The sequence below is a fragment of the Pholcus phalangioides genome, unplaced genomic scaffold (genome assembly GCF_987345545.1).
Source record: "Pholcus phalangioides strain wild (caught in Gottingen) unplaced genomic scaffold, Ppha-v1.0 ptg000013l_1, whole genome shotgun sequence".
Taxonomy (NCBI): domain Eukaryota; kingdom Metazoa; phylum Arthropoda; class Arachnida; order Araneae; family Pholcidae; genus Pholcus; species Pholcus phalangioides.
The window spans coordinates 6,378,511-6,406,257 of NW_028301606.1; the positions used below are offsets into that span (position 1 = coordinate 6,378,511).

The following is a 27,747-nucleotide window of genomic DNA, read 5'->3' on the forward strand; positions in this document are numbered from 1 at the left end:
TCAGGTTTAAATAATTAAATATTACCAAAATTAAATATTTTAAAAAAAAAGCTTTGTGTAAATTTTAAAGTCTTAGATGTTGCGCTGATGCCAAAAATTTATTTTGGAATTGGCGACAAGAGAGAGAGGAGACTTGTCATGTATGTACATCACTCCTGATACTCGCTATAAATTTAGGTTTTACTGAGTAAGGAGTTTTAGAAGATACTGCATAAAAAATGTTTTTGATCTAGGCGTTATGAGATGTCCTGGGCACACATTTTAAAAATGAAAAAAAAAACTCTCCATTAACTGACATAGAAAGAGTGCGGTGTGCACTAAAATACTTATCATGGACTATATAGTTTTTTTTATAAATTGAAAAAGAAGCGCGACTATCACTTATATTGATGTTGTAAAACGAAAAACTCGACAAAACACATATGCAACACATAATGCAACACCAACAGAGTATAATCAATGTTTATGATAATTTGCGTTACACATTTCAATATAAGCAATTGGCGTTACACCTTTCCCTTTTTAGCTCGGAATACATCTAAGCGGTTGAAAGGGTGCTCATGATGAAGTATAGTAGCTTTATGTAACACAAATATTGTTATAAACTCAAATTTGTGTGCTGCATTTTGTGTTGTTTCGAGTTTCCATTTTACAGCTTGTAAGTAAAATTTGAACTTTTTTCTTGGTTTTCCAAAAAAATTTTAGGCCATGGTAAATATTTTAGTGCAAACCGCACCTTTTTGTGTGAAATGGTTGATTTTTATTAATTTTTGAAATGTGTCCCGGACTTCTCCACCCTGTATTTTCTAAATCCTCCGAGGGCTGGAAATACACACGCTGCACATTTCTACTAGCTTCAAATTTTATTGTGCTTAATACAGAAAACGCACTTCACAGCACTTAAGCTAGAACCCCCCGTCTTAAGAGCATCATAAGCCTCCGGCAAAGCAGTTTTTTTTTTAGGGTGTCTATTTGCTGGCTAGAACTAGTAGAAATACCCGCGTAGCAAATCACACTCTTAATCTCGAAAATTTTGTAATACAGTGGAACCTCCCTTAACGGACACACTCCCATTAGCGGATATTTTTCTGAACTCCGGTAACTTGGAATAGGGTTTAATGTATTTCACTCCCCGTTAGTGGACACTCTCGATAGCGAACAGTAAAACAGGCAAACTATTTTTTTTCAAATTCGAATTTGTGAATTTTTGTTCATAAATCGAAAATTTATCATATTCAACGGTGATTATGTATAATCCCAAGCTCGTAGTGGTAAATATTATAATCTGTCAAATTAATTAGCCTACTTGATTAACTGAGCATAACTATGGTCCAGGATGCTGATTCCGAATGGTAATACTAGTTTTGTTTGCACATGTTGATGACTAATAATGTTATGAATGTTTTTATCTTCCTCACAACCTATTTCAATTTAATTTTTTTGCAAAATATGTGTAGTGCAGGTTTCATATACGAGTAAAAATAATTAATTGGTTTAATGCAGAGAAGAAAGGTTATAAATTTCTCCATATGTATCAGACTTTATAACTTTTTTTGGGAATTATGCATAATCGCCAGTAAGTGATAAATGTAGTGAAATTTAATGAAACTTTCTTTATCGAGAAGATTGATAATTATGCATAACCACCGGTGTATCTTTTTTACACACAGTAACATGTAGGAACCAATTGCGACCAAACTCAAACGTCGTATAAATGTGAAAGTCATATAAACGAAGCTCTACCGTATATCGTATTTCCCCAATAGCGAACACTCCTCGTTAGCAGACAAAAGTTTTGGTCCCATAGGTGTCTGTTATCGAGAGATTCTACTGTACGATTTTATCATGAGGCCCCTTCTACTGTATATATATGCTACACGATTTTTGAAACTTCGATTAATCAACATCCCAGTGTTTTTGTTTATTTTTAACTCTTTAAGCTTTATTGACGGGATATCTCGTCTCCGTAAAAGCCTGTCATTTTAGCATTGTGACAAGTCCAGATATTTTATAAAGTTGATTTATGAATGAAACACTTTTCCCTGCTTTGCACCTACTGAAAATCGTAAGAAACTTCCCTTCATTAAAAAAAGATATGCAGGGTGTTTCAAAAAGAATCATCCAATTAAAAAAAACCCTATTCATTTTTTAATCCGTTTTAATCGAATAATGCATAGGTATAAAGAGGGAAATCTCCCGCAGGGAGAGTTTTTCACGCAGTTGCCGACAGGTAGCGCTAACGCTCTTCCTTCGGCCACCACTTCAGTGTTTGTCAAGATTGGCTTTTCCCAAATTTAGAAACCGATTCGGATGACTTCATTTTCCAGTAGGACGGGACACCGTCACACTGGAGCTTGGAGGTTCGAGAATTTCTAAACGATGGAGCGGCCGTACGGGACCTTACGAGATTCAGTCAAACATCACTGGTCTCCAAGATCGCCGGACCTAACAATGTGAAAGTTATTCTTGTGGGGGGTTTATAAAAGACTACGTCTATGTGCCTCCAATTCCAGCTACGTTAGCCGAACTGAAGATACTCATAACAGCAGCAGTGGATGCAAACATGCCCGCGAATGTTTGGGATGAATTTGACTACCATATAGACACATGCCGTGCATCCCAAGGTGGACATATTGAGCTTTAATTTGGTTTGTAAAAAAACTTTGATTAGCCATGTGATATAAAATTAATCTTAAGTGTCTATGTGTTTAATATTTTTCGTTATGTATGCATTTCAAATCGGGTGATTCTTTTTGAAGCACCCTGTATTTTGAAGTGGGTTTGGTGATTATCCTGTGCTGCTTGGGTGAATGCACTTTAATATAGTGTATCTTTCATGTAACACAGGAAATAGACTATAGGAGGACAATTACCCCCGACGGCAAAATTTAGGAAGCGGCAATTTTAGGTGGGAACAAAGAACACCACGTATAAAATTAGTGAATTTTATAGTTGAGGGGGGGAAGCACCAAAAATCTTAGTTACGGCTTTGATTACATACATTCCATTTCCGATTCCCAAACAGGAAATTCACAAAAGAAAGCCTATATAACGTCAGACCTGCCAACCTCCAGAAGGTAAAAATCCTGCATCTTTCATGAAAAAATATCCCCGGTAATTTACTTAAAAATCCGGCAAATGTACCTATGAACATTTAAAATTTTTTGTATGCGTCCATAATAAGAATCACAATAAGAAGCGATAGGAAAAGGTGACCCATGTTATCCATATTTTTAGGAAACATGGCCGTATTTTTAGTTATCACACTCACACACACATTTGGTGTCCAAATAATTCTAAACAAATGTCGTTTTTTCACCTATGATTCCATGAATTAGTTAAACTTTTTTTCGTGAAATCATTATAATTGACCAAAGTTTGTGCAGAAGCCCTCAATTTTCCACCCATCTATAATTTTCAGCAATAAATTAATAATTTTGCCCACAACTTGCGATGTCCCATATTTTACGGTACATCGATCCCGATTTTTTGTAATTTCCGCTATGAAATACTGTCAGCGCCGTAATACACAGAGAAAATGCGGTCAATTAAATCATCTCTCTCTACAAAACAATTTACAATTAAACACATATTAAAAAAATTTTGTAATGTGAACAGGCTACAGATACAGATACAGATAGATTAACGTCCTCTATGCCTGCTTAGGGCTCTAGGACAGCTTTAGTTCAAAACGTCAGAGTGCAATCTTGTATAAAAACATTTGCGAAGATGAACAGGAACAACAGAACTGTGGGGAACAAAGTACAATGAAGAAACAGACTTAGCAAAAAAAAACAACAAACAAACCGGTAGATGATGCAAAGAAAAAAAAAACCACAAAAATCTCAGCTTCTAGAAAAATGAAAGCAGCCAATGTTAAAAACGGTTACATTTTCCCATGAAAATTTCAAATTCCTTGATCAAAGTGCTCGGAGTCACTTCAATGAGTGTGTGCCAGTCAGATATCTGATTATTACCAAGGCCTACATTCTGCAGAAAGCATTCCCTAAAAATTGAGCATTTAGGACACGTAAATAAGAAATGATTGTTAGATTCACAATTGTTGCCACAGATACAGTTAGGTGAACTTATTTGATGAATTCTGTGAAGGTAACCATTGGTAGGTGCTCTGTGGGTCATGAGACGATAAAAGAGTGATTCAAACTTGCGGCTAGTAAAATAGAACGAAAATTTTTTAACAGCATCGAAGAAACGATCTGCAACTGGATAAAGGGGTTGATTACAAAAATATTGATGAATTGATGATTGCCAATTTTTGTGTGAAAGATTAATCACATCCTCGAAGTAAGCATATGTAGGGAAAACTGGATTTTCGGAATCAACTGCTGTACGTGCTAGATGATCTGCAAGCTCATTGTAGAAGACCCCCTTGTGGCCTGGACACCAAACTAATGAGATTCTTGTCGCCTGCAATGATGCTAAATATAAGGCATAAAAAGTTGCTAAAACCACGGAATGTGATTTTGGGTTGATGTTGGCGATTGCTTGAATAGCTGATTTGCTATCGGATAAAATTATGTAGTTTTCATTACTGACAATGAATTTTAGTGCTGCGATCATTATTGCAACACATTCTCCAGTGAAGACAGATGAGCAATCATGGAGCGCTGCTTGAAATGAATTAGGAGTTTTTGCACAGAAAATTCCAATAGAGGTATGAGCTCCTTTTGAGGCATCTGTAGCTATAATAGTAGAACAAGACCAGAATTTTTGTTCATGTTCATAAAAAAGTTGCTTTGTGAGGAGATCATTTGATGATGTTTGAAATGGAAGAGAACTGGTTGTGAAATCAATATTGGTGATAAGCCAAGGAGGATTCGCAAAAAACAGAGGTTGAAGAGGAATAAGTAAATTGTTGTCCTTGATGAATTGAATAATAGAAGGATCCAAAATTTTAGTATGTAAGCCTTGACGGTCAAAACTGAAATTAGAACAGATATGTTTGAACACAGAGCTGTAATGGGAAGCTCTTGCTTTGATAATATGATTAGTAGCATTTTTTAACAAAAACAGTGAAAATGGAGGTTTTCCACAGATGCTGAGTAACAGAGGAATCGGTGTTGAGATTGGAAGACCAGTAGCAATGCGAAGAGATTGGTGATAGATAGCAGAACACTTTTGAATATTTTTCTTGGAGCTATTATGCCACAAGAATGAACTGTAATTCATGAAGCTTGAAGTAATGTTAGAACAGATAGCCAAAAGTTTATGCCCTTTAGCTCCACGAAGCCTGCCTGCAATCAACTTCATGATATTACAAATGTTAATGGCTTTTTTGGAAATGTGATTGATCTGGGGGCTCCAACTCAGCTTTTGATCCCAAATAACTCCAAGAATCTTGATATTTTCCTCGTAATTTATCTGAGCACCGTTGATTTGGATATTTGGGAGAAAAGGAACATTTTTTTTCGTAAAAATGCTGTAACTGCATTTTTCAGTAGACAGAACAAATCCCCACTGATCCATCCAGTTTGAAACAAGGTTTAAGGCAGAATTCAATTCGTCTGTAACAACATTCAAGTCTGATTTACTGATCCAAAGAAAAATGTCATCAGCATAAATGAAGGGATGAATGGAGTTGGGAAGGTGAGAAAGAATGTCAGAAATATAAATATTAAATAGCCATGGAGAAGTAACACATCCTTGAGGCAATCCCCTTTTTAAGTCAATCCAATCTGACTGATGGTTTCTCCAACTAATGATGCATCTTCTGTCCATCAAAAAATTCTCCATCCATTTAACGAAAGTACCATGAAACCCAAAAGATTTGAGCTTGTATAAAAGAGCAGAATAGATGACAGAGTCATAGGCGCCTTTAATATCAAGAGAAACAATGACGCCAAATTCTTTGAGCCTGAAAGTATTAGAAATAAAGCATTTTAAGTCATTAAGAAGGTTTTGAGATCCAGAACGTGGTTTAAAGGCATAAATGTTCGCTGGGAAGAGTTTGTATTTTAATGAGATCCAGTTGAGTCTGTACAGAATTATTCGTTCCAAAATCTTCAGTTTTACGTTTGTTAATGTCAGTGGACGATAAGACTTAGGACAACTTGGGTTTTTATTAGGTTTGAGTAAAAAAATTACTTTTCCATACTTCCAATCCACTGGAATAGTTCCAGAGAGCCAAATTTTATTGTATTCAGCACACAAGAGATGAATTTGTTAGTCAGGAATTAAAGAGTATGATTTAGCGTTGATACCATCAGGACCTGGCGATGTGTTTGGAGTACGACGAATTGCAGATTTGAGCTCTCCAATGGTAATCGGAACATTCATCAAACTAGAGAAGTCTTGATGGGGGCCACTGAAACAGTCAAAGACCTTGTGAGTGTAATTATTTATAAGAGATGACTGAAGAAGATTTAGCTGATCCATAGGGTCCACCACTTCTAAATTGTTGACCTGGAACACAAGATGACGATCCACTTGGAGTTTAGACTGGATGAGTTTGAGTTTTCTAAGAATTGTAAAAATCTTAGGATAAGTGGCATGAGTAAAAATATTTTCTGACATAAATTCCCTTTTTCGGAGGTTGAGCTCCTTCTTGAATTTTGCATTATTTTTCTTAAAGATGATCCAACACGGAGGACAAGGGCATCTCAGATATTGTCTGAATGACCTTTTCTTGCAGATGAGCAATGATCTTAAGGATGAATCAAAATACTCATTATACTGGTGAGGATGTGATTGCACCTTTTTTGTAGCTGATATGCAGGATTTTTCTACATGATCAGAAAAAGAGCAAGTATTGTCAAATGATGTCAACTTTTCCTTGAAAACATCCCAGTTTGTGATGGCTATTTTGCGAGAAAATTTATTTACCCGAAGATTGATGTCGAGACAAATAGGCAGATGATCACTGTCGTAAAGGGAGTCACTGCTGTACCAGTTAATTTTACCCATTAAGTTTGAAGAACAAAAACATAAATCTATTGTGTTCGACGAATTGCTTAAAAAATGAGTGGCACACTTGGGTTGGATCAGACAAACTGGGTTTTGTTGAAGCCACAAAAAAAGATTTCTGCCAGCTGTGTCTGTCCGAGGACTGTTCCAAGAAGAATGGGACGAATTAAAATCACCAACAATGATGAATGGAGATGAGATTTTAGAAAGAATAGTATTCATGACTGTAGGGATTTCGGAAGTGTCAGCCAAATAGGTGTTTGCTATATGAATGTACTTGTTATGGAAATGAATCTTGATAATGATTACTTCAACGCCTTGAAGACAGAATTTATGAATAACGTGTGAAGGGTATGTAGAGCGAACAGCAGTGAGAACACCACCTCTGCCTGAGCTGTTGTCTCGGTCACATCTGTATATTATAAAGTTTGGTAAGTGGAAACGGTCATTACATGTAAGGAATGTCTCCTGGAGACAAAGTACATCATAATCTTTTTGAAAACGAAGAAGGTGTAATCTCTTGTTATTGATGCTGCGCAAGTTCCATTGAAGCACCTTCAATGATGTAAACATACAGAAAATTGAATAATCTTGACTAAAGTAGAAAGAACAAAATTTTGAAAACCATGAATAGCTTATTCAATGAAGTAAAATTGAAAATGAACATATCTGCAAATCTAGCAGTTGAACACAAAAACAGTACTGACTTGTACTGAAATAAGAGAGGGGAAAAAGAAAAACAAAAAAAGTTATCATTGATTATGATGGTTTGAACAGTTTCGCTTTAGTGTGACTGTAGAGGACTCTAGCAATGGCTGCTGCGCAGGAGTATCCTTTGAAAGAGGAACTTGTACTTTATTTTTCTTATGAGGCAGTTCACTGGTGAATGCGGATGCGATCAGCTCACTGTTAAGTGCAGATGACAATAGTGGTACAGCTTCATGACTTGAGATATCAGATCTGGAACAATTGACTGAATAGCTTCAGTGATCAGTGCATGCATGGAGATTTTCACATCTTCAATTATTTTTTCATGCATTGATTCGATTTCTTTACGGACCAAATTTTGGATATCGATTTTTACGTCTGTGATAGTTGATGGCACACAATTTATACTTGCTCTGTCAGCAAAAGTTGGCGATTTATCTTGGAAGAATTTGCGAGCTTGATGAATTGGAATCCGCTTGATTGTTTTGTACTTGATTATTTCTGCCTCTTTAATATATGTTGGGCACTTCTTGTCCATGGGATCATGACCTTGAGCGCAGTTTATACATTTAGGAGCATTTGAACATGATTCTGTATCATGATGATCACCACAGGTCCTACAGATAGTGTTCGTAACTGGACAAAATTTAGTACGATGGGTAAATTTGAAGCAACGAGTGCATTGGCTTGGTTTTTCTATAAACTCTTGAGGATGGAAGATTTGGAACCATAATTTGAGATCAGCAGGAATGGAACTGCCCAAGATGGTAATTAACAAAGTATTTGTGGGTATGTTATTTTTCACAAAACGTCTAATGCACAATGGAACCAAACCATTGTCCATCAGCTCTAACGCCACATCACTCAGCTTTTCGGAACATGGAATATCTCTCAGAAGCAGTTTTGAAGATAATGTATCAGTAAGTAGAGTCGCTCTGACCCGAATATTTCCAATAGAGGACAGCGATAGGGCCTCCAATACAACTTCAGGTGATGCTGAAGTGAGAAGTAGGTCACCATTTCTTGCGAATCGGATTTCATCGATGAGTTTTGCATTCAGGAATTTTTGTTCAAGGCACATACGTAATTCCTTGGGCTTTGATTTAGGGATGGTCGTATCTCCAACAACCTTGACGGTGAACTGTAAGTTTTATCCAGATAGATTTTGAATAATGTCCTTGGGGCCGATGTCCGAAACCCAGAGATTATTTTTCCGCCGATGTAGAAGGTAAGTCATTCAATGTCTCCATGGGAGAAAACATATTAGAGGATAGAGAATTCAATGATTGATGGTATTCATTGGGAGAGAACAATGCAGTATTAGAAGTATCTACACCTACGTCACTGAAGAAACACCCCAGATACTAACTAGTTGGCCAAAAAGAGCAAAAAAAATATTATATATACGTTTGAACACTGAAAAAAAGACGACAAAAGCGAAGAATTAAGCGAAACAGAGAAAAAAAAAACCCTGAAAATTTAGCAAACAGGAAGAAAAAGCCGACCTCAAACGCGTGACGAATAAGCCGCCATTTTTCGATTCTCCAACAGGCTATCTGTTTGATTACGTTCATAGATTTAGATGGCTTTGACCACCTTTCCTACAGGCTACCATGAGGCTTTTGCGCTTTTCGAATAGACGTCATAATCATGATCACTCCTGAGGGACATACACTGGATGATCCGTATTCACCAACACAGTTTCAACTGCAATTGCAAATGAAAGGATTGAAGATCGAAACGGATTGGTTAAATTGAGGATTTTAACCAATCCGTGTCAATCGCTAATCCTTAAACCTGCGATTGCAGTTTAAACTGTGTTGGTGAATACGGCCGATAGGGATCAATGTTAAAATTGCCGATTTTAGCGTAGAAATGCGGAAATTTAGTGGTTTTCCGCCACATCAATAATTTTGAAAATTGAATCTTTGGTTTTCGAAATATTGAGCTCGCTTAGAGATACGAAGCCTAGAAAATTCAATATAAAATAATGAGCCAGACCCACTTTTGAGGTGGATATTCATGCAATAACATTGATTTCAAATTTTTATTTATATCTTCTCAAGCGGGAAAATGAGAATTAATGTCTCCGTATTGTCTTATATTATCCAATTGCATCAATCCATATAGTTTAGCATGTTTTTAAATTAATTATGGGCCCATATAAATTACATCGCAGAACCGCAGCTTTAATCAAGCATTTTTTGAAGGAAAAACAGGCAGATCGATAACGTGAAGTTTCTTTCATGAATCGCACAGGAAGTCGCCACATACTGGTTACCTTGTATGTCCCTCAAAAAAAAGGGAAATATCACGTGATCCAAAATGCCTCATACCTGGTGGTGAAAAAGAAAACGGCACACAAAATGCAAAAACTCTTATTTCTTCCTTTTTAATATTTTTTAGGTGGCAGTAATTGAAAAAACCGGCAATATAAATTCATAATCAGGAAGTCCTGAGAATGTCGTGAAATCCGGCATTGCCGGGGTAAATTCGTCGGCAACTCTGTAACCTACTAACGAATTTTAAAAGTTGAAATAAGCCATAAAAATAATTCCACATCATACAAAAGGCTTTGAAAAAACAAAATTATTTTAATATTCAAAATCTACTGCAAACCTCACAAAATTGAAATGGCATACAATTCAACAAGAATCTTTTTTTTAACTCAATGGCAACATGCACGGCCATTATAACATTATTTTGGTCACTTCAGGATATGAATCAATTTCGAGACAGTTATAAAAATTTGCTATACTATAAGCACATGTTTTTGTCTTCAAATTAATACAATAAACACCACATTAGAAATTTTAGAGCAGGGTTGTGAAATCAAAAATCGGTGATTTCTTCACTTTTTAAGCGTGGAAATGAATGTTTTCCTCCCTGAAATGTGATTTTTCTCAGTAAAAAACAAAATAAGTATACATTTGTTGTGAAACAATTTATCATGTTTCATTTACCATTACAACAAAATTATTCCATCAAAAAAAATTGCACGTGAATTTCAGTTTTTAGAATTTACTTATGCAAAAAAAAGCATTATCAAAATTGAAAATGCCAAACCTCAAAATTTTACATAATTGATGGAATAAATGTTCATATATTGGAATATTGTGCAGTATTAAGTTTCAAACTAAACCCAGGAATGGGAAAAGAAATTAGGATAGATTATATTGTACATATGATGTGATCAAGATTCAGATTTTGGACAACATTGTCAATAGTAACCTATTTTTTTCTCTCTCTCTCTCTCACTCACACACACAAATGGTGAAATACTTCAATATTAAAAAAAGTAGTGACATTATGAAATGAGTATGAAACATAAAAAAAACTAAATGGTAGATTCAAATTTATTCGCAGAAGCCCCGTTCACATGGGAAATAGAAGCGGGTTTAAAACCTTATTTTGGTGCATTAACCACATTGCGATGACCATAGATGTAGATCTCCCAAAGCTTAACTTTCCTCTAAAGCAGTTTTTCCAAAGTGGCAATACCCCCAGTGGACGATGGCATTGTACGGGGGGGGGGGGAAGTGATAGAAGCTCTGTGGGTATAACATAAGATCTTATGAGTAGGAGTTTGGGGGACGATTAGAGAAAAACAATTTCTGAAAGGGGGGGGCGATGGAACAAAACAAAAAGTTTTGGAAATTATGCTCTAAAGCACTATTAGCTACTTTTCATCAGTCTCTTGTTATGTTATACATGCCAAATTACGACAATAACTTTTTTCCCTCTTCAATATATTCAACTAATTTCAATGTAACATGTTGCGCAGATACTATGCATTGAAATTTTATTCTTTGCAAAAATATATATAAAGGGTGTTCGTAAACTGTTTAGAAAACTTGAGGGGGTGATAGTACCCATCAAAACAAATAATATTTACAATAGAACCTATGGTCACATTCTACTTAAGTGTTAGAAAAGTGTAAAGTCCATGTTAAAATTTCAACAATGAAATAAAATGGCATAACGAAGTTTTTAGTTGCACAAGCTCGTGCTGATCAGCAAAAGACTCAAAGGAGATGCTCAAAGTGTGTCCAAGGGTGCCATTATACAGTTCAAATCGGCTAGCAAGACTAGCTCTTGCAGACTCTTGTTTTGTATTGATCTCACCCTCTGCAACCACGACTCTCTTGCAATGAGATCTCCCACAAAGTCTACAGATGTCTCATACACTGATGCTTTCGTGTGCTCCCCCCCCAAGAAGTTCAGTGGCTTCAAGTCCAGTGATGGAGGAGTGCCCAAGTGGATGCTTGTCTACCACGGTTGCTCTCAGGTCGCACGTTTGACCTAGGAGAAGAATATAGATAACAAGATATTTTAAATAATCAGCTTGAAGCAACCACCAAGAGATGATGCCTTCATTTCCACCCCAACTCCTTAACTGCAGTAAATTGTAGTAGTGATATGGCGGGAGTTGCCGTGTGATGAAATAGTGCGCATGGCTACCACGCCACAGGTCCACCACATCCAATCTACCATCTGGGATATCTGGCATTCAGGACAAGCAAGGCGCAGTGCTAAAGTAAGCTCTACTTTAGCACTGCGTCTTGCTTGTCCTGAATGCCAGATATCCCAGACAGTAGATCTGTCAATGGTCTCTATCATTCAAAAACCACATGCCCTCTGTGTAGTGAGTGGAACAGGCTTCTCCAAAAAGAGCAGAAATGGTTTCAGAAGAAATGGTTTCCAAGTTTCACTTTTCTGACGCAGAATGGATTTTGACCATTATTCGTCTTGATAGGTACCCCCCAATATTTTTAAACGGTTTAGGCCTACTTACATCCAGTATATTAATTTTGGTTTCATTTTATATCTTAATCCAAGATTAATGGAATCGTTAAAAAAGCTGAAATGAAATATACCCTAATAGGTGGATGCCAAATAAAGATACGTCATTTTCACTAAGCTGAATGCAATTTTTGTATTTTTAGAAAGAATTCGCCATTAAATTCCAATAAAAAACAAGAAAATACATACATAAAAATTATTTTAAGTAGTACCTTATTTTTTTTTATGTTAATTTTACAAATTGTGATTTTTATTATTATAAGCATGATTTCATACTTTGTTTTACTTCATTTATGTGTTTCAAATGCCACAAACTTACATTAGAAATACAAAAAAAAATTCAGAAATTTTGTTATACGTGATTGATATAAGCATTCAAAAAAGTGTGGAGTTACAAAAATTTTGGATCTTTACTAAAAAAAAATTTACGCATTAAGATGAGTGGCACATAATTGATATATCTATGGAATAAACAAAAAAAAAAAGTAAAATATAAAGCGCGGCATGACTTCCAAAAATTCTAATTTCAAATCCTGGATACAGAAAACTGGCAGTCTATAAAATGGACTACCATCAACCAACATTGGCATTAACTAGAGTGTAATGGCACACAAATATGACATTTCGGTTTAATTTTTTATTTTTTCTTCTTCTGCTCAACAATCACATAAACAAACATCCATCCATCAGACAAGAATATGCTGATACAACAAAAAATATACACATATATATAAAGTAAACATCACATCAATAATGTCTAAAACAATGATATATCACCAAAAGTAGTAACACAAAAAAAAAAAAGTTCCACCACCGCCCATAAAAAGTTAGAACACAAATTTCATAAAAATGAATTAATGGCACATTGTTTTTTTCGTTTCGCGATAACTTGCGTCACACATAAATGAAGGAATACATATGTAATACGTTGGCTTAGGCTTTCACAGCCAGCGTCTAATTAAAAAAATAAGGATTTACCAGGCTGTTACGCTGTGATCGTCTATTTCAAAATAGAATACCATGGCCAAACAGCTCGGTAAGTAATTATTTTTAATACATGTGTAATTGCAGCAACACTGAATATAATCAAAGCATCTATTTTCTTGCAGAAAATTTACAATTTTTTTGTATGTATAATTTTTTTGACTACTTATAAAGGGAAATTGACTCCTACACATGCTAAAAAACAAAGTTGAAATGACAATGGAACTACAAACAAAAGGACCAATTTAGAAGAATCACAGTGAATTCATTTTAAAAAATGTTTGGGTTTAATATTGAGCTCAAACATTTTTGACGAATTTTTTCAATCAAAAAGACCAGATTTTGTACTCCACAAATTTCTGTAATTTCTCGTAAAGTCAAAGTAAAAATTACTGAAATTCTTTTTTAATAAGAAACGTCATTTACACGCAACAGCATTGCATAAGCCCCACATATTTTTCATTCAAGAACTTAAAAACTTTTACTAACATTGAAATAAAATTAAATGTAGAAAGTTAAACTTAACTGTTCAAGTTTTCTTTGAGAATTTAAATATTAAAATATTATCAGGGCTTGACAAATCCCAGGCACCACGTTGCCATGGCAGCAAGGAAAATTGGCATTGACACCTACATTTTTTTTTAATGTGAAATTACTCTGTGTATTACACAAAATTTTCTGATTTTATAAGTCTTTTACTACTTTCATTACTGCAAGATTTTTAAAAGTTGAAAAAAACATTATTCAGGACCATTTTTCTTTCTTATTCAAAAAACCATGCTTGACTCCAAAGAAATTTGGCTGGCGCCAAAATAGTTCTTTCTTTTGTCAAGTCCACGTATTACATGACATTAGACATTATTCTTGAGTATAAATTTTTTAACTGGAATTAAAAAGAGACACATTAAAAAAAATACTAATAAGAATTCATTGAAATCTCTTCAAAGTCAGAATGTGTGTGACAGGGAAAAAAAAACATTATTAGTAAACTTCAGCTTTGCAATAGTCACAAGAGATAAAAATTAATTTTCAAAGCTAGCCATGGATTTATCATGGAAAATTATGGTAAATGCCAGGTTTCGTATTTCTTTTTTCTTGATTTACGGCAACAAAAAGTTGTATTGGAAGGTTTAAGAAAATAAATATAATTTATTAATTTTAATTATGTTTACATACTATATTAAATTACTCTATGTTCTCATTCGGAATACTAATTGTCAAGACTAGCATTCATATGGATGTCTGACAGAAGTATACAGAGAACAAAAAATTACAGTCAATACCAATCTGTAGATATGTGAATCATAGGTAACAGAGAGGGGAAATCCTATTCACATAAGCTGGGGCAAAGCAGGTGGACTATTCCTTGCATCATACGAAGAGCTTATATCCACAAGTCATAGCTCTAAGCAAGCTGAACTTATGGATGTCTATGTATCACCGAGAAAAGCTTTAAGATAATACTCAGAATTTGTACAAATCAAAGTAATCTGAACCAGTTTAACAATTTCTTCTTTTTTTTTTAAGATTAATCTAATTATTTTTAGGTAAAGTAGACTAATTATGGAGGCACTCAATATTTTGATCTCATTTAGCACTTGGACGCAAGTAATTACTCCACTCATAGGGGCAGATTCATATCTTAGTGTGTGTGTCTATGTAACAAACTACCTCAAATTATGGGAAAACCCTACAGAGGACAAATTCAAAGCAAACTTAAGTAAACCAATTGATAATTTTTTTTAAATAAATTAGATTAGATTTTAAACATATTGGCGCAAGGACCAATTTGGTCAAACTGCGCCAAAACAATGACAATATAAAAAAGGAAAATTGTTCTTGTCAGTAAAAAGTAAAATAGAGTGATCAGAATGGGGATCAATACATGTTATAACTTTTATCAATTTAAAAAGTTGTACAAATAGTGCTGAAAAAGTAGCTAAATCAGTTTAACATATAAATTCTTAATAAAGTATTTGACATCTTCCAGTTCATGGTGAATAATTAAAATCTATCGACTTGATAACACCTGGATGCAGTTTTGAAATTATGCTCACAGGTGGAAAATTTTCAAAAACCTGTTAAGATGAATGAATTATTTGTTAAGTTCTTCCAACTTTGATGTTTTATTTTGAAAAGAGAAATATTATCTATTAAAGATTCAACCTTGAAAATATATATTTTTTATTATATATAATTACAATATAAAAATTTACATGATAGAAATGTGAATTGTTTTCTGTTTTATGCTTTTTCTTATCATTTATGGTAAATATACAACTTTTATGGATTTCAGACTGATGCCTTGTACATAGAACATTGAAAAGTTAGCTTAACCTATGCTTTCTTACTGAAGGAAAAAAAATCATAACAAGTAATCAGGAAATATAAAATCTTAATTCACTTGTACAAAAAAAAAACACATTTTAAAAACCTAATAATCTACTTTTCACAGTGAATGTGATGGTTTTTTTTTCATTTCAAAGGAGCCTAATTTGGAAAAAAGTTCCTAGTGATCCCCCCCCAAATCTTAAAATTGTACAATAACAGGGAATCTGCAGGGGTCTGTCTAGACTTTTTTGTATAAGGTCCTGTTTTTGTGGGAATTTTCCTTATTTGTGAACAAAAATGGTTATTGATTTTGTGAAAACTTTCCACTGAAAAGAGTGATTTTGTAGGAAAGTGAAACAATCTAGTTGATCAATCACAAAAAAAGAAGTCAAATTTATGGTTTCTTTCATTTGTATTTTGTGAAGGGTCTGGAAAGATACAAAATTCAGCTATAGACAGACCCCTGATCTGTATAACTATTGAATGAGCACCAATTCTAATATAATAAATAAAAACAGAAAAGATAAATATTTCAAACATGGTGCACAATAAAAAAGCAGGTATTTCACATCAAAACATAATGGAATCTTTTTTATGGTCTTGAATGCTGAACATCCTTCTTGATACATTTCAATTTCTTTTATTATATTCTTTTCATTATTATAATATAGCAAACTTATATAATATACAACTCTCATCAAACCTCTGAGATACTGTTTCAGCAATTATAATTTCTGGTATAAAATGGACTAAATCAGAGAAAAACTGTCAATTTTAAACTGTTAAAAAGAGATGGATAAATACATAGGATATTTATTTCTTATGTACAAACGACTTACATATTTTATAAAGTCTTTCTTTTTAACTCTTATCTCTAAATATCATTAGTTTTATCTTAGAAATGATAGCTAGTGCTCGGTTCATGGCCGAAAAATATATTCAAAAATTTATCATAGATATTTCCCTTTAAATACTAATTCCAACGCAAACATCAGATAAACAGATATACAATGTCTGCAGCACCAACTTTCATAGATTAATTTAAATTTTCTTATCGTAACTGGGTTGACATGGAACAGTACATATGCTTTTCTTTTTAAAGAAAAATAGTAAATGAAGGAAGTATTAAAAAAGGATAATATGTTTGAACTGTAATAGCAATTGAAAAAATTGACACTGTTGCATACTCCAATGACGTGAAAAAAAAAAAATTAACAACTGTTTTCCTCAATTCCATACAGATTTTTTTATCCCATAAGTTCTCACATCATATACACAATACAAGTATATGTTTTAGAAGACATGCCAAACTGTTACATGGCGACTACAATAAATGAGTAAAATTTAATAAAATCATACACAATACATACATATTTATATAAATATCTGATGAGCTGAAGTACCCATTATACCCTTTGATAGCATTAACAAGTCGCGTGTTATATCGAAAACTGTATCAACAATTTGTCACAATCTACACTTGAATATGTCTGTATCTATATATACATGTACTTATTATATAACTGGGAAAAAATAGTGACACACAAAACCAAAGTTAGAATAATAATAAACATACAAACACTGCCTGTTTTAGAATCATTTATCACACTGGCAAACATATTTAGCAAAGAAAGACATATACACACACATATAATAGCCATTTTTCCATGTTTGCACCCATACTTACCTCAGTGTAGCAAGAGCTCTCAGTTCATCGCGACTGCTAATGTCATCAAAGGGTATAAAAAATGTTCAGGCACCTCAGTACATCAGATAAGTTTCAAAAACGAAAGTGACAATGTATGGGCCATTACATGGAAAAATGCTAGATACTCATTTCAAACAGGCACATTAATGTGGCACAATATCAATTGTGGAGGTCTGCTAGGAGCTCGCAGGGGAATACAACCTCCTAGCAAATCCAAACCCACAAAGCAAATAATAATCTAAGTCATCATCATGCTTTCAAACCATAACAGGGTTCTTTAAAAAATGAAATTAAAGATATATGGGAGTATATCGAAAACAGTGAAATAAAGAAAACACGCAGACCTTATTTTCAACTACCACACAATTCTTCAAGCAGCAGTATCCAGCAACACATACAGAAAATCACTTCTATAATCAACCAGCTTGACTTTTTGATATTCATACACAAACCAGAATAAAATTCTAATAGTCGAAGTTCTTAAGAAATAATCACAATAAAAAGCATGAGATACGAAAAAACAAGATAAAAATTCCAGGTTTAAATTCACATATAATACAAACTATACATACAACAGGGCAAAAAACAAAAAGTTTGTTCTCGAATTTCTTGAGCTAATGAGTGATATCTTGAAACAAAATTTTTAATAATGTAATTTGAGAAATGAAAGAACTACATTTCTGACTAAAAATGTGAATTTTTCTGGATCAAATTAAATATCTTATTCCGATGCAATTAATGAATTGAAATAAGTGGGAAATTTTCATTAGTATAATAGTCCTGCACCACAAAGAAAAGTTTAAAAAAATTTAAAAAGCTGCTGAAAAAAAGGGCTTTTCCCATTTGATATCCATACAAAAAAAAAATTATTTCATGCCTCTTTAGAAAAGAGCTTTTTTTTTGCATATGGAGAACTCTCTGAATTAATTTCTACCGCAGAATATTTTCAGTCAGCCCTGAGGGACTGTTACAGAACAATGCAAAACATTCTGCTTTAGGGTTAGTAATGAAAGACCATATTACATAACTTATAAACTTTGCCAACACCCAAATGGGTAAAATAAACAAATACTGGCTCTTGGTTGTAAAGTGTGTCATTTTTGACACCATCTTTGTAATTATCAGTGTTTGGAATAAATTCTAGCCTCACTATCATTTCCTCCCAAGGTTTAATTTCCGATGCTACCAGGACCTACAATCAAAAGCCTAGTGAATGCCTTTTTTTTCAATTCTTTAAGGAAGAGATTTGAATGTATCAACTGTACCATGTAAGCATTTCTTACAGAAGCCATAAGCTGCCGCTGTGGGGGTCGAGTGGTCAAAGTGACGGACTCACATCACGGGTCTGGGTTCGAACCCTACCGTCGCTACAGTGGTGGTCAGCAATAAGTGTACTTCACTCTCTTCACTTCTGAAATATAGATGTCAGCACTGAAAAATCAAACAACACTAGATATGCACTCAGACTGTTTGGTGCACACACTTACACTTCCAGCACAACTCACTACGTAGTAAATTTCCAATGGTGATGCACCAGAGTTGTGCTCAGTTTGAAAAAAAAAAACCAGCCATAAGCTATGCCATGGCCTTGTGGTGCTTGCTCTCTGCCTCTGTATCTTCTACATTGAACATCGAGGAACCAGACACACTCGTTTCTGCTAGTGAAATTTGCACCTCTGGTTAGGAAATAACCTGACAATGACCCGTTTTCAAGCTCATGAATCTCAAGAAACCTTTTGGTACATTAGGCAGATGTTTTATCTATATGTGGGCCTACCTCACCTATAGCGTTTTATACGAGTAATGCATTATGAAAGATCAAATTTCTCATACTGATACAGCATTTAATAGAATATGAATATTTGACGTACATACATATACTATCAAAGTCATGAAGGAGAAATTAAACACAGAATAAACTAGTGATAATGAGCATGGAATCCAAGACTAGGAGAGTAAGCCACTTTTCAAATGAATGGATTAGCTTGGTAATTTTATTGGCATTAAAACAAGACTTCATCGAAATGGCACTGCACACAACAGATTATCATCAAATCCAAGCTTGAATGATAAAATCACTTCAAGGAATCTCAAACTCTTTTCAATCTGTTTCTGCGAGCCAAAGCATGCAAGCTTTCAGAGATAATTACATCGGGAGGAAAAAGAAGAAAAACTATATAAAAACTAAATCACTGAGGACATAAGAAAAATTGTGATACCTACGAAGCTTATCAATCATAGAGAAAAAAAAATCATTTGGATTGATATGGACCTGATCACCACACGAGTAAAAAAAAAGGCTGTCATTTTGTACTTCCATGCGAAAGTATTCAATAAAAAATAGTAAAATCATTCTTCACAAAAAATAACGCTTAAAAAGGTGGCTAACAATCACAGTCATAAGAAAGACTTAGTCAAAATTTAAAAATACTAAATGTGAGCAAATTATACTAACATGAGCAAAAATTATTACATGAAAAAAAAAAATGCTGTGGATATGTATACAGAGCCAGATGTATATTCGGCCAACAGCGGAATCGATGGAACAAGTGACGTCTCTTTTGTATGCCCATTCTGAGAGTGAATGGGTGTTCAAGAATTGATAAATTATGACTACGACTAACATTGGCTGTCACGCTGTTAGCCCATTTGATAGAGTGTAGAACAGGGTTTAAGTTAGATAAGAAATTCCTTTAGCAAAAAATTGAAAATGGGGGAAAAGCTTTAGCAAAAAATTGAAAATGGGGGAAAAGCTTTAGCAAAAAATTGAAAATGGGGGAAAAGCTTTAGCAAAATACTACAATGCTAATGATTTAAGGTTGGATGTCTTCTCATTTCGTACCTCCTGCATGCATTTTTGCGAAAGTGGCTACTACTTCTTTCCCATTCTGCGATTTTCTTTCACATTTTTTCACAAAATGTGACAATAGCTTAAATCCTGGTATAGAACTGGAAGCATGAGGGTTAATGGTTCGAATCCTGCTCGTAACTCTAGTATATATATTTTTTTCTCCCTTCTTTTACTTTTATCTTCAATTATTTTCTCTTACATAGATTTTTTGGATGAGTGAAAATTGAGGGTCATGATGTATTTGTTACATGGGGTGGCGGAACAGAGTTAAGCATGCCCCGTGCAAACCGTCATGGAAAATAAAAGCGAAATTACATCATGATAATTGTAACATAACTTAGATGTGATAATTATTAGTTTTATCATTTTCAAATATGGGGCAGATCTGATGACACATGACTTGATCAAATCTGCTGTACATTGAATAAAAGCCCAATGTCATGTCTCTAAAAGATCAGGCAAGGAGTATGATGTTACAGCAAGTCTGCCATATACCGAATAAAGCTCCGGCTATGTATATGTATCCTCTGCCAAAAAAAATAACAGTACACCAGTTATACTCTTTGAACTGTCATTATAACATAATTAAAAGAGGACAAAATAAACTTGATTGTGGTCACAATAACATTCTTCGTGCTATCAATACAATAGCTAGCATCATAACATAGTTCAACTGTCAAACAACCAAATCGTCATTAAAACACCTTTTTTCTTTCCTCGTTAATATTTTAACAGGTTATCTTCAGTACAAATATACGTAATGAAAGCACATTTTGGAGCAAATCACAGACACCTTATTTTCATAGTATTGTAAATACAAAAAAAAAATCTATAAGGGAAACAAAAAACACACGCACACACACAAACGGGTAAAATAAACAAATACTGGCTCTTGGTTGTAAAGCGTGTCATTGTTCTGGAGTAAAACAATGATAGGAGGGGGAAAAAGATCTTTAGTTAGTTCACCTGAGAAACGCAGAGGCGAAAATGCCTCCTCTTGATAACTATATTGTCACGTCTTCATCGCCAGATCCTTGCTCTGAAGCTGTTTCTGATTGGACCAGGACTCATGCCTAATGATAGCTACTGAAAGCCGGAACCTGGTTCAGTGCACCCCACACGGTGCACCCCGCCAGTCAAGTCTGCAGGTTTAGTGCTTGAAAAGGATGAGGCTGGACGATTGGTTGAGCTGGAGGTCCGTGATGGTGCTGTGGATGAGGTGATGCATGAGTTAACTGTGGTGGCGAAGGAGACTGCTGCTGCTGCGGTGGCTGGTGATGACGACTCTGATGGTGTATTTGGTGATTTTGGGGAGCATGCTGAGGTGGTTGCTGTTGTTGCTGCTGCTGCTGCTGAGATGTCTGCTGGTGATGACCTATCGCTTGTTGCGGTGGAGGCTGGTTCTGCGGCATCTGGTTCTGGTGCTGCTGCGAAGGTGCAGTTGGCTGTTGCTGATTGGGAGCTTGAGCTTGCTGCTGGGAAGCAGGAGGACCTTGCTGTTGAACATGAGGTGGAGCCGCTTGTTGCTGGAGGTGAGATGGTTGCTGAGCGGTTTGTTGCAAGTGGTTTTGCTGAGACTGTTGCTGCTGAGTTTGTTGCTGCTGCTGCACATGAGGTTGTCCTTGCTGCTGAGGATGTTGACTATGATGCTCTGGTTGCTGCTGGTGTGTTTGCGTGTGAGCTTGCTGGTGCTGCGTCTGAGTTGGTTGATGAGGAGTCTGAGTATGTGCTTGCTGATGAGTAGCTTGGGTGTGAGTTTGCTGTGGATGTGGTTGTTGGGAATGCGTTTGTGTATGAGTCTGCTGCTGCTGGGGAGGACCTTGTTGTTGCAACTGATGCTGCTGCAATTGGTAATGTAGTTGCTGCAACTGTAAGAAACCCGTAGTTTGTGTTGCCTGAATCTTGTTTGTATTGTTCTGATTCTGAGCATGTCTTGAACACTTGTGCCTTTTTAAATCTCTATCTTCCACGAACCGCTTGCCACAAAGAGGACATGCGAAAGGCTTCTCTCCACTGTGCATTTTGATGTGGCGAGTCAACTTATCTCTTCTATAAAAAGCTTTGCCACATGCAAGACACGCATACGGCTTTTCCCCTGTATGTATTCTGCGATGTCTTGTCAGCTTGTCCTTCCTATAGAAGCCTCGACCACAAAAATCACATGGAAAGGGCCTTTCACCAGTGTGGATCATGTTATGTCTGGTCAGGTGATTCTTCTGAGAAAAACGACGTCCGCAAACCTCACAATGGAATGGTTTGTCTCCTGTATGAGTCCTCATATGATCAAGTAACTTACAGCGGTAACTAAATCCACTCCCACAAATATCACAAGAGCAAGATTTCTCCCCGTGGGCTGATCGAACATGAACTCTAACCCTCTCGGCCGTAGCGAACATTTTACCGCATACATCACAAGGAACTGTTTTTTCTGTTTTAGTGTGAGCTGAAAGGTGCACTTGAAGTTCAGAAGCGTTTTTGAATGGCACCTTACATGATGGACAAGGCCATGATTTCTCTTTTTCTTCCAGCTTACCATTTTCTGATGCTTGTTGAACATGCGATGTTGGGGGCGGGGGTGGCAGTTTATTCATCGGATCAATTCCTGGAAATGCGGTAGATGTGGACGCTGCAGCCACCAATAAATTCCTACAGGCTGCAAGCTCTGGCGGAAGACCTGCAGCCTCAACTTTGATAGCCGACATGCGTGAAAGGCTCTTGTGCTTTGAAGAGTCATCTGTGAATTGTATAGGAGTGGGCGCTGGGGCTGGTCCAACAGTATGAAAATTTGCAAGATGAGTCCTAGGGTCAAATCCTGTAAAATAAAATAAATAAATCCAAAATCAAACGAGGCTAACATTACCAAGGACTAAATAATATAATCACCACAGTTTACCACTAATTACACTGATGTTCTGTTAGAAATATGAACTAATATAACATCTAGAAAGGCTATTTTTATCACAATTGCAACAAGTAAAAAAGATACCAGTCCATTATCGAGATGATAGCAAATAACCAGCAAAAAACCAGCCAAGTCTTATGTATAAGCTATTTATCAGAAACAAATATGGCTTATGTATGATGAGTTTTTGTTCAAAAATTTATATTGCATTTCTATATTAGGGTGAGAGTCAAATCACAAATTCGAAAGTTTTTGAAAAAAAAAACAACACTTTAGGATCACCGTTTTGGTTGACCTGAGATAGGGAGATTGGCTCATAAATGAACAGCACGGCAAGCTGCCAAAGCATTACAGATTGTGTCAACATAGGTGGAGGAGAATCACACTTAGTTATGTCTGCTGTGAAGACTACCTTCCTTTGGATATCATCTAAAAACCCGGCATCTATCTGTCATAAGCTCATAACAGAGTGTTCTTGATGGGGAACTAAAGTAGAATGATCATGTTAAGAAGTTGAAGATAATAGTTAATGCAAAGTTTCAGCAGCTGCTTATGACAGGAAACAGGGACTGACCGATAAATTATTTATTTTTCGACATTATGAGTATTTTTCCATACTGTATTGGCAATGATGGCATATAGGACACCCATTTTGTTTCAAAGACCAATGAAAACTTATGGAGGAAGGTTTATTCAGAAGAACAAGGATTATTATTATATATGTGAAGGACTTACAGTATGGGGCAAACCAACGCTCTGCAGGTTATAAATGGTATTCAAGAGATGACATTAGCGCTATAACCCGTCAAATAACCGGAATTTCAGAAAAGGACGCATACAAATTTCATTTCCTGTTCTAAGAAAAAAGAAAAACCTCCCCAAGTTTTTTCCATTTCTTTTTTTTCTTTTTACCATCTATCATGGTCACACGACCTTGAAAAAGTGGTTTTACTACTTTGTACACTATACTGTATTGATATAGGATCGTTGAAGAATAAGACGAGGGATATCTAGTTGCTTCTCTAAATAAGGGGCAGCATAGTTATCAAATTTTGGAGTTTTTATTCCTCTGCGGATTTTCTCCCTTCCAATCACATACTGCAAATTACGGTACTTTTGCAGCTATCCGCCAGCATTCAAAGACAGTGTCTACATGCCGTAAATTCACCTAGTTACTACAATATTGCAAATGCCCTTTTTTTTTTTAATCGCAAAGGATCGGAATGCCCGTTCAAATTGTAAAAAAATTCCAGAAATCATGGGGAAAAAGCGAATCTGTAAAAACTCGAGTATTGGATATCCTCAGTTTTGTCATCTAGCTGCTATATGGTAGTCGTCGTTTCGCATAGCGAAAATCACGGGTGTGTACGAAGAATCGGCTTTTGGAGGGGAACAATGATCTGATTCTTCACAGAATGTTTGGGTCACTAACACTCGAAAACAATTTCAAATTAATAGAATAGTGTGAAAGAAATTATTTTATTCCAATATTTTAATTTTCTACAAAAATATTTTCAATTTTTTATCTTCGAGGGTGGGGGAGGGAAGAGGCCCCTCACAAGTAACCCACTTCCAATTTTTGTTTTTGGTAAATATCCAGATTTGGAACCCACGATTGCACAATGGTAATCGGCTAAAAGTGTGATTTTCTAAGGTTTTCAAATTTTGAGTTTAATATTCCTTTGAAAAAACTTCTGGTTGCCACTGCAATCACACAGGCCTACAACACAAATATGTATACATTAAACTTCCAATGCACGCATTACCAGTTTGGAAGATAGATGCAGGGCTGAAACAGGGAGGGGGGTAGGGACAGGTGGGTCTAGTGTTCCGGACTCTGGAGCACACATACATAAGCACACGGTTAAGTTTCTCCAACACAAATCTGACATAGCTCCAATATTCAGGTGTGAAAATATGTGGCAAGTTAAATGGCGACAGATCAGAAGGGTGGGCCATCAGGGAGGGAAAATAAAATCATTTTAACAGGAAAACCAAAGTATGAATAGGGAATCAGAAGATAAGTATCTGAGGGAGGAGAACGAGAGAATCTAATTTGTTTTAAATTTGATCAGAAGATATTGAAAATGCTAAGATTTTTTTAACGAAATGTAAAATCAATAAGAAAGGAACTTATACAATTATTTATTAGTAAATATATAAATGTGTGCCTCCAACTGTTAATTAAAGTGGATCCTGCTAATAAAATAACGTTTTTCAAAAAACCGTCATGAAAAACGTTTAGGAAAATACTTTAAACGGGAAATCTTAATGAGAATTATTTATTGTTAGGACCACGAAAATAAAATAAGTTTTACTAAGTGGAAAAAAGTTCTAAATGAGGGAAATGCTATAAGCGGGATCAACTGTATATTTGTTTTAGATTTATTACATGTGTGGAATTCCATACGTTAAATTCTGACTGCTAATGAGCTTCTTTGCAAGCTTTTCCTACCAGTAGACAATGAAAGTAAATGAACCTTTGGATAGAACATGTTTTTAGAAATGAATTCTACTTGATTCGCAGATATCTTCTTCTATTACCCAGAACATGGCCCACCGCTCAGTCTCAACGAAGAAATATGAGCAGGTGATCAAAGACCTGGGGCATGCTGGAAGAAAATTCATAGATACCAGATAATTATGGGAGGGCATAAATTTTTTTTGAGAGGGACCCCACTTTCACTCAAAAAAGGACCCAGATTTTTCGAATAAACCGGGACCCAGCTAAATTAGAGTACAGCGGCATCTCTGTATTCCACCACTCTATTTCTGGTTGGAGTACAAGGCACAGTTAGGAGGACTACTGAGACTTAGAAAAGATACTATGATAAGTGACACCCACGTAACTACATGGAGAAGACAATAGGATACTCAATGCATTTAAGCTGAAGAATTGGAGGACTCAAAGATTGTCAGGCGGTATAAAACCATCAGTGCAGAACTGAAAATTCATAACGATGGGTCCCGTATGTCATCTGGACAGCGGCAGCTTACATAGTATCTTCAAATAGGTAAGCCATGTGAAAATGATCAACTAAATTGTAACATGAAAACAGCATGTTTCAGATAGAACTAATGGCTTTGCTGGAAGCAGCACGGTAATTTCATACTTGTTACTTTATACTTGTTATGATTATAATGTACTTCGTAATGTAATGTTTTCATAAGTAAATTGCGAAAGATACCCAGTCTGAGAGGACAATGAGCAGATATTGCTACATGATGATGTGGCCTAAGTATCTTTCAGTTTGAGGAAAGCAATAAAGAAAACGGACACTTTGAATACCACAATAGCTATTTATTGTGATAGCTTTAGTCTATAGTACACTATAGATAATACACTTACATTGCTCAGTATGGCAAGAAAATGAGAAAAGCTAGGACAGTTTTTCACAAGAATCCAAAAATCCAAGTGTGGCCTGGATAAGGGTACAAAAGGGAAAGCAAATTGGCTGACAAACTTGTTATGTTAACAACGAGAAAAGAGTGTGACACCAGCATAGCACGGCCATCAGCAAAAGCGCGTTTTCAGAAGCATATGCTTGAATAATGGAAACAGGAATGGGGTTGCTCTGACCGACCAAAAGGAATTATCTATGACATAGTACCAAAGGTCTCCATGAAATACTTGGGTTGGCAATAATGCTTTTACTGGCCGTAGCTTTTTCGCTGCTTATCTCGAACACTTAATGCAGTGGGTCTAAACACGAATTTATAGGGTTTTCTATATATAAGCTTTTTTTCTTTCTTTCTTTTCATAGTTTTTTCCTAAGATTGTTCTGCGATGTACATCAAAATTTTCGGTACATTCTATCTTGAATCTTCTCTTGAGGAATTTTGCTTTCAAAGCATGCTAAACATTTGAAGGATATTCACCAGTGACCTTCAACCCCCCTCCCCATTTCCCCCAACAACTTGGTAGCTCTATTACTTACACTAAAAATTTTATGAACACATTTTGCATGCCCTCCTATGAATTGTGAGGATTCACATGAATTGTATTCAAATGAATAATAAATATCAAATGTGTGTTTACTAGACTAGTCTAATTATAGTCAAGTTTTAATAGAGAAATAACGGTTTACCCCCCACGGAGAACAAGCATGGGGATAACGGGTAGCTACCCATATAGCGTAGCCATGTCCATTCCTTGGAATCATAACCCTATGTTTAATTCATGTTTACGGGTGTAGAATGTTGAAATGTGCGACGGAAAATCTTTGTTTATATTGGAGAAAACGGGAGGATGGGGGACGGAAACAATGGACAGCCGCATGTTAAGCCTTGTTACGCACAAAGGAAACATGATCATCCGGAGCATTTTTTTTTTATTCCGTTCATGTCATGCAACATGCAATGATCATTAAAATGCGCTAAAACAATGATAAACGTGAAAAACAAACCTGGGAAGGCCGCGGGAAACACAAAAGTCGGGGTACACACTACTTGTTCTGGTGTTGTTGAAGCCATTTTTCCCCCCCAACCGTCTATGCCAAAACAAAGGCTATTTCTGAGAAGACGCGGCCGCCTGAC

At 35.6% G+C, this 27,747-nt stretch overlaps 1 protein-coding gene across 1 annotated transcript; it reads right to left on the bottom strand.

Annotated features, from left to right (window-relative positions):
- Nucleotides 1-20,486: 20,486 nt before the first annotated feature.
- Nucleotides 20,487-27,730, bottom strand: LOC149078504 (uncharacterized). Its single transcript, XM_089240614.1, has 2 exons — nt 27,618-27,730; nt 20,487-23,121 (listed from the first exon to the last, which is right to left on the bottom strand). Exons 1-2 carry the CDS (start codon nt 27,682-27,684, stop codon nt 21,446-21,448), a joined length of 1,743 nt encoding a protein of 580 aa, XP_089096740.1. The 5' UTR covers nt 27,685-27,730; the 3' UTR covers nt 20,487-21,445.
- Nucleotides 27,731-27,747: the final 17 nt, after the last annotated feature.

Coding starts and splice junctions, on each gene's coding strand:
- LOC149078504 (XM_089240614.1), bottom strand. CDS start 27,684: ATGGCTTCAACAACACCAGAACAAGTAGTGTGTACCCCGACTTTTGTG. Junction 23,122..27,617: donor GTTTCCCGCGGCCTTCCCAG/GTTTGTTTTTCA, acceptor TTTATTTTACAG/GATTTGACCCTAGGACTCAT.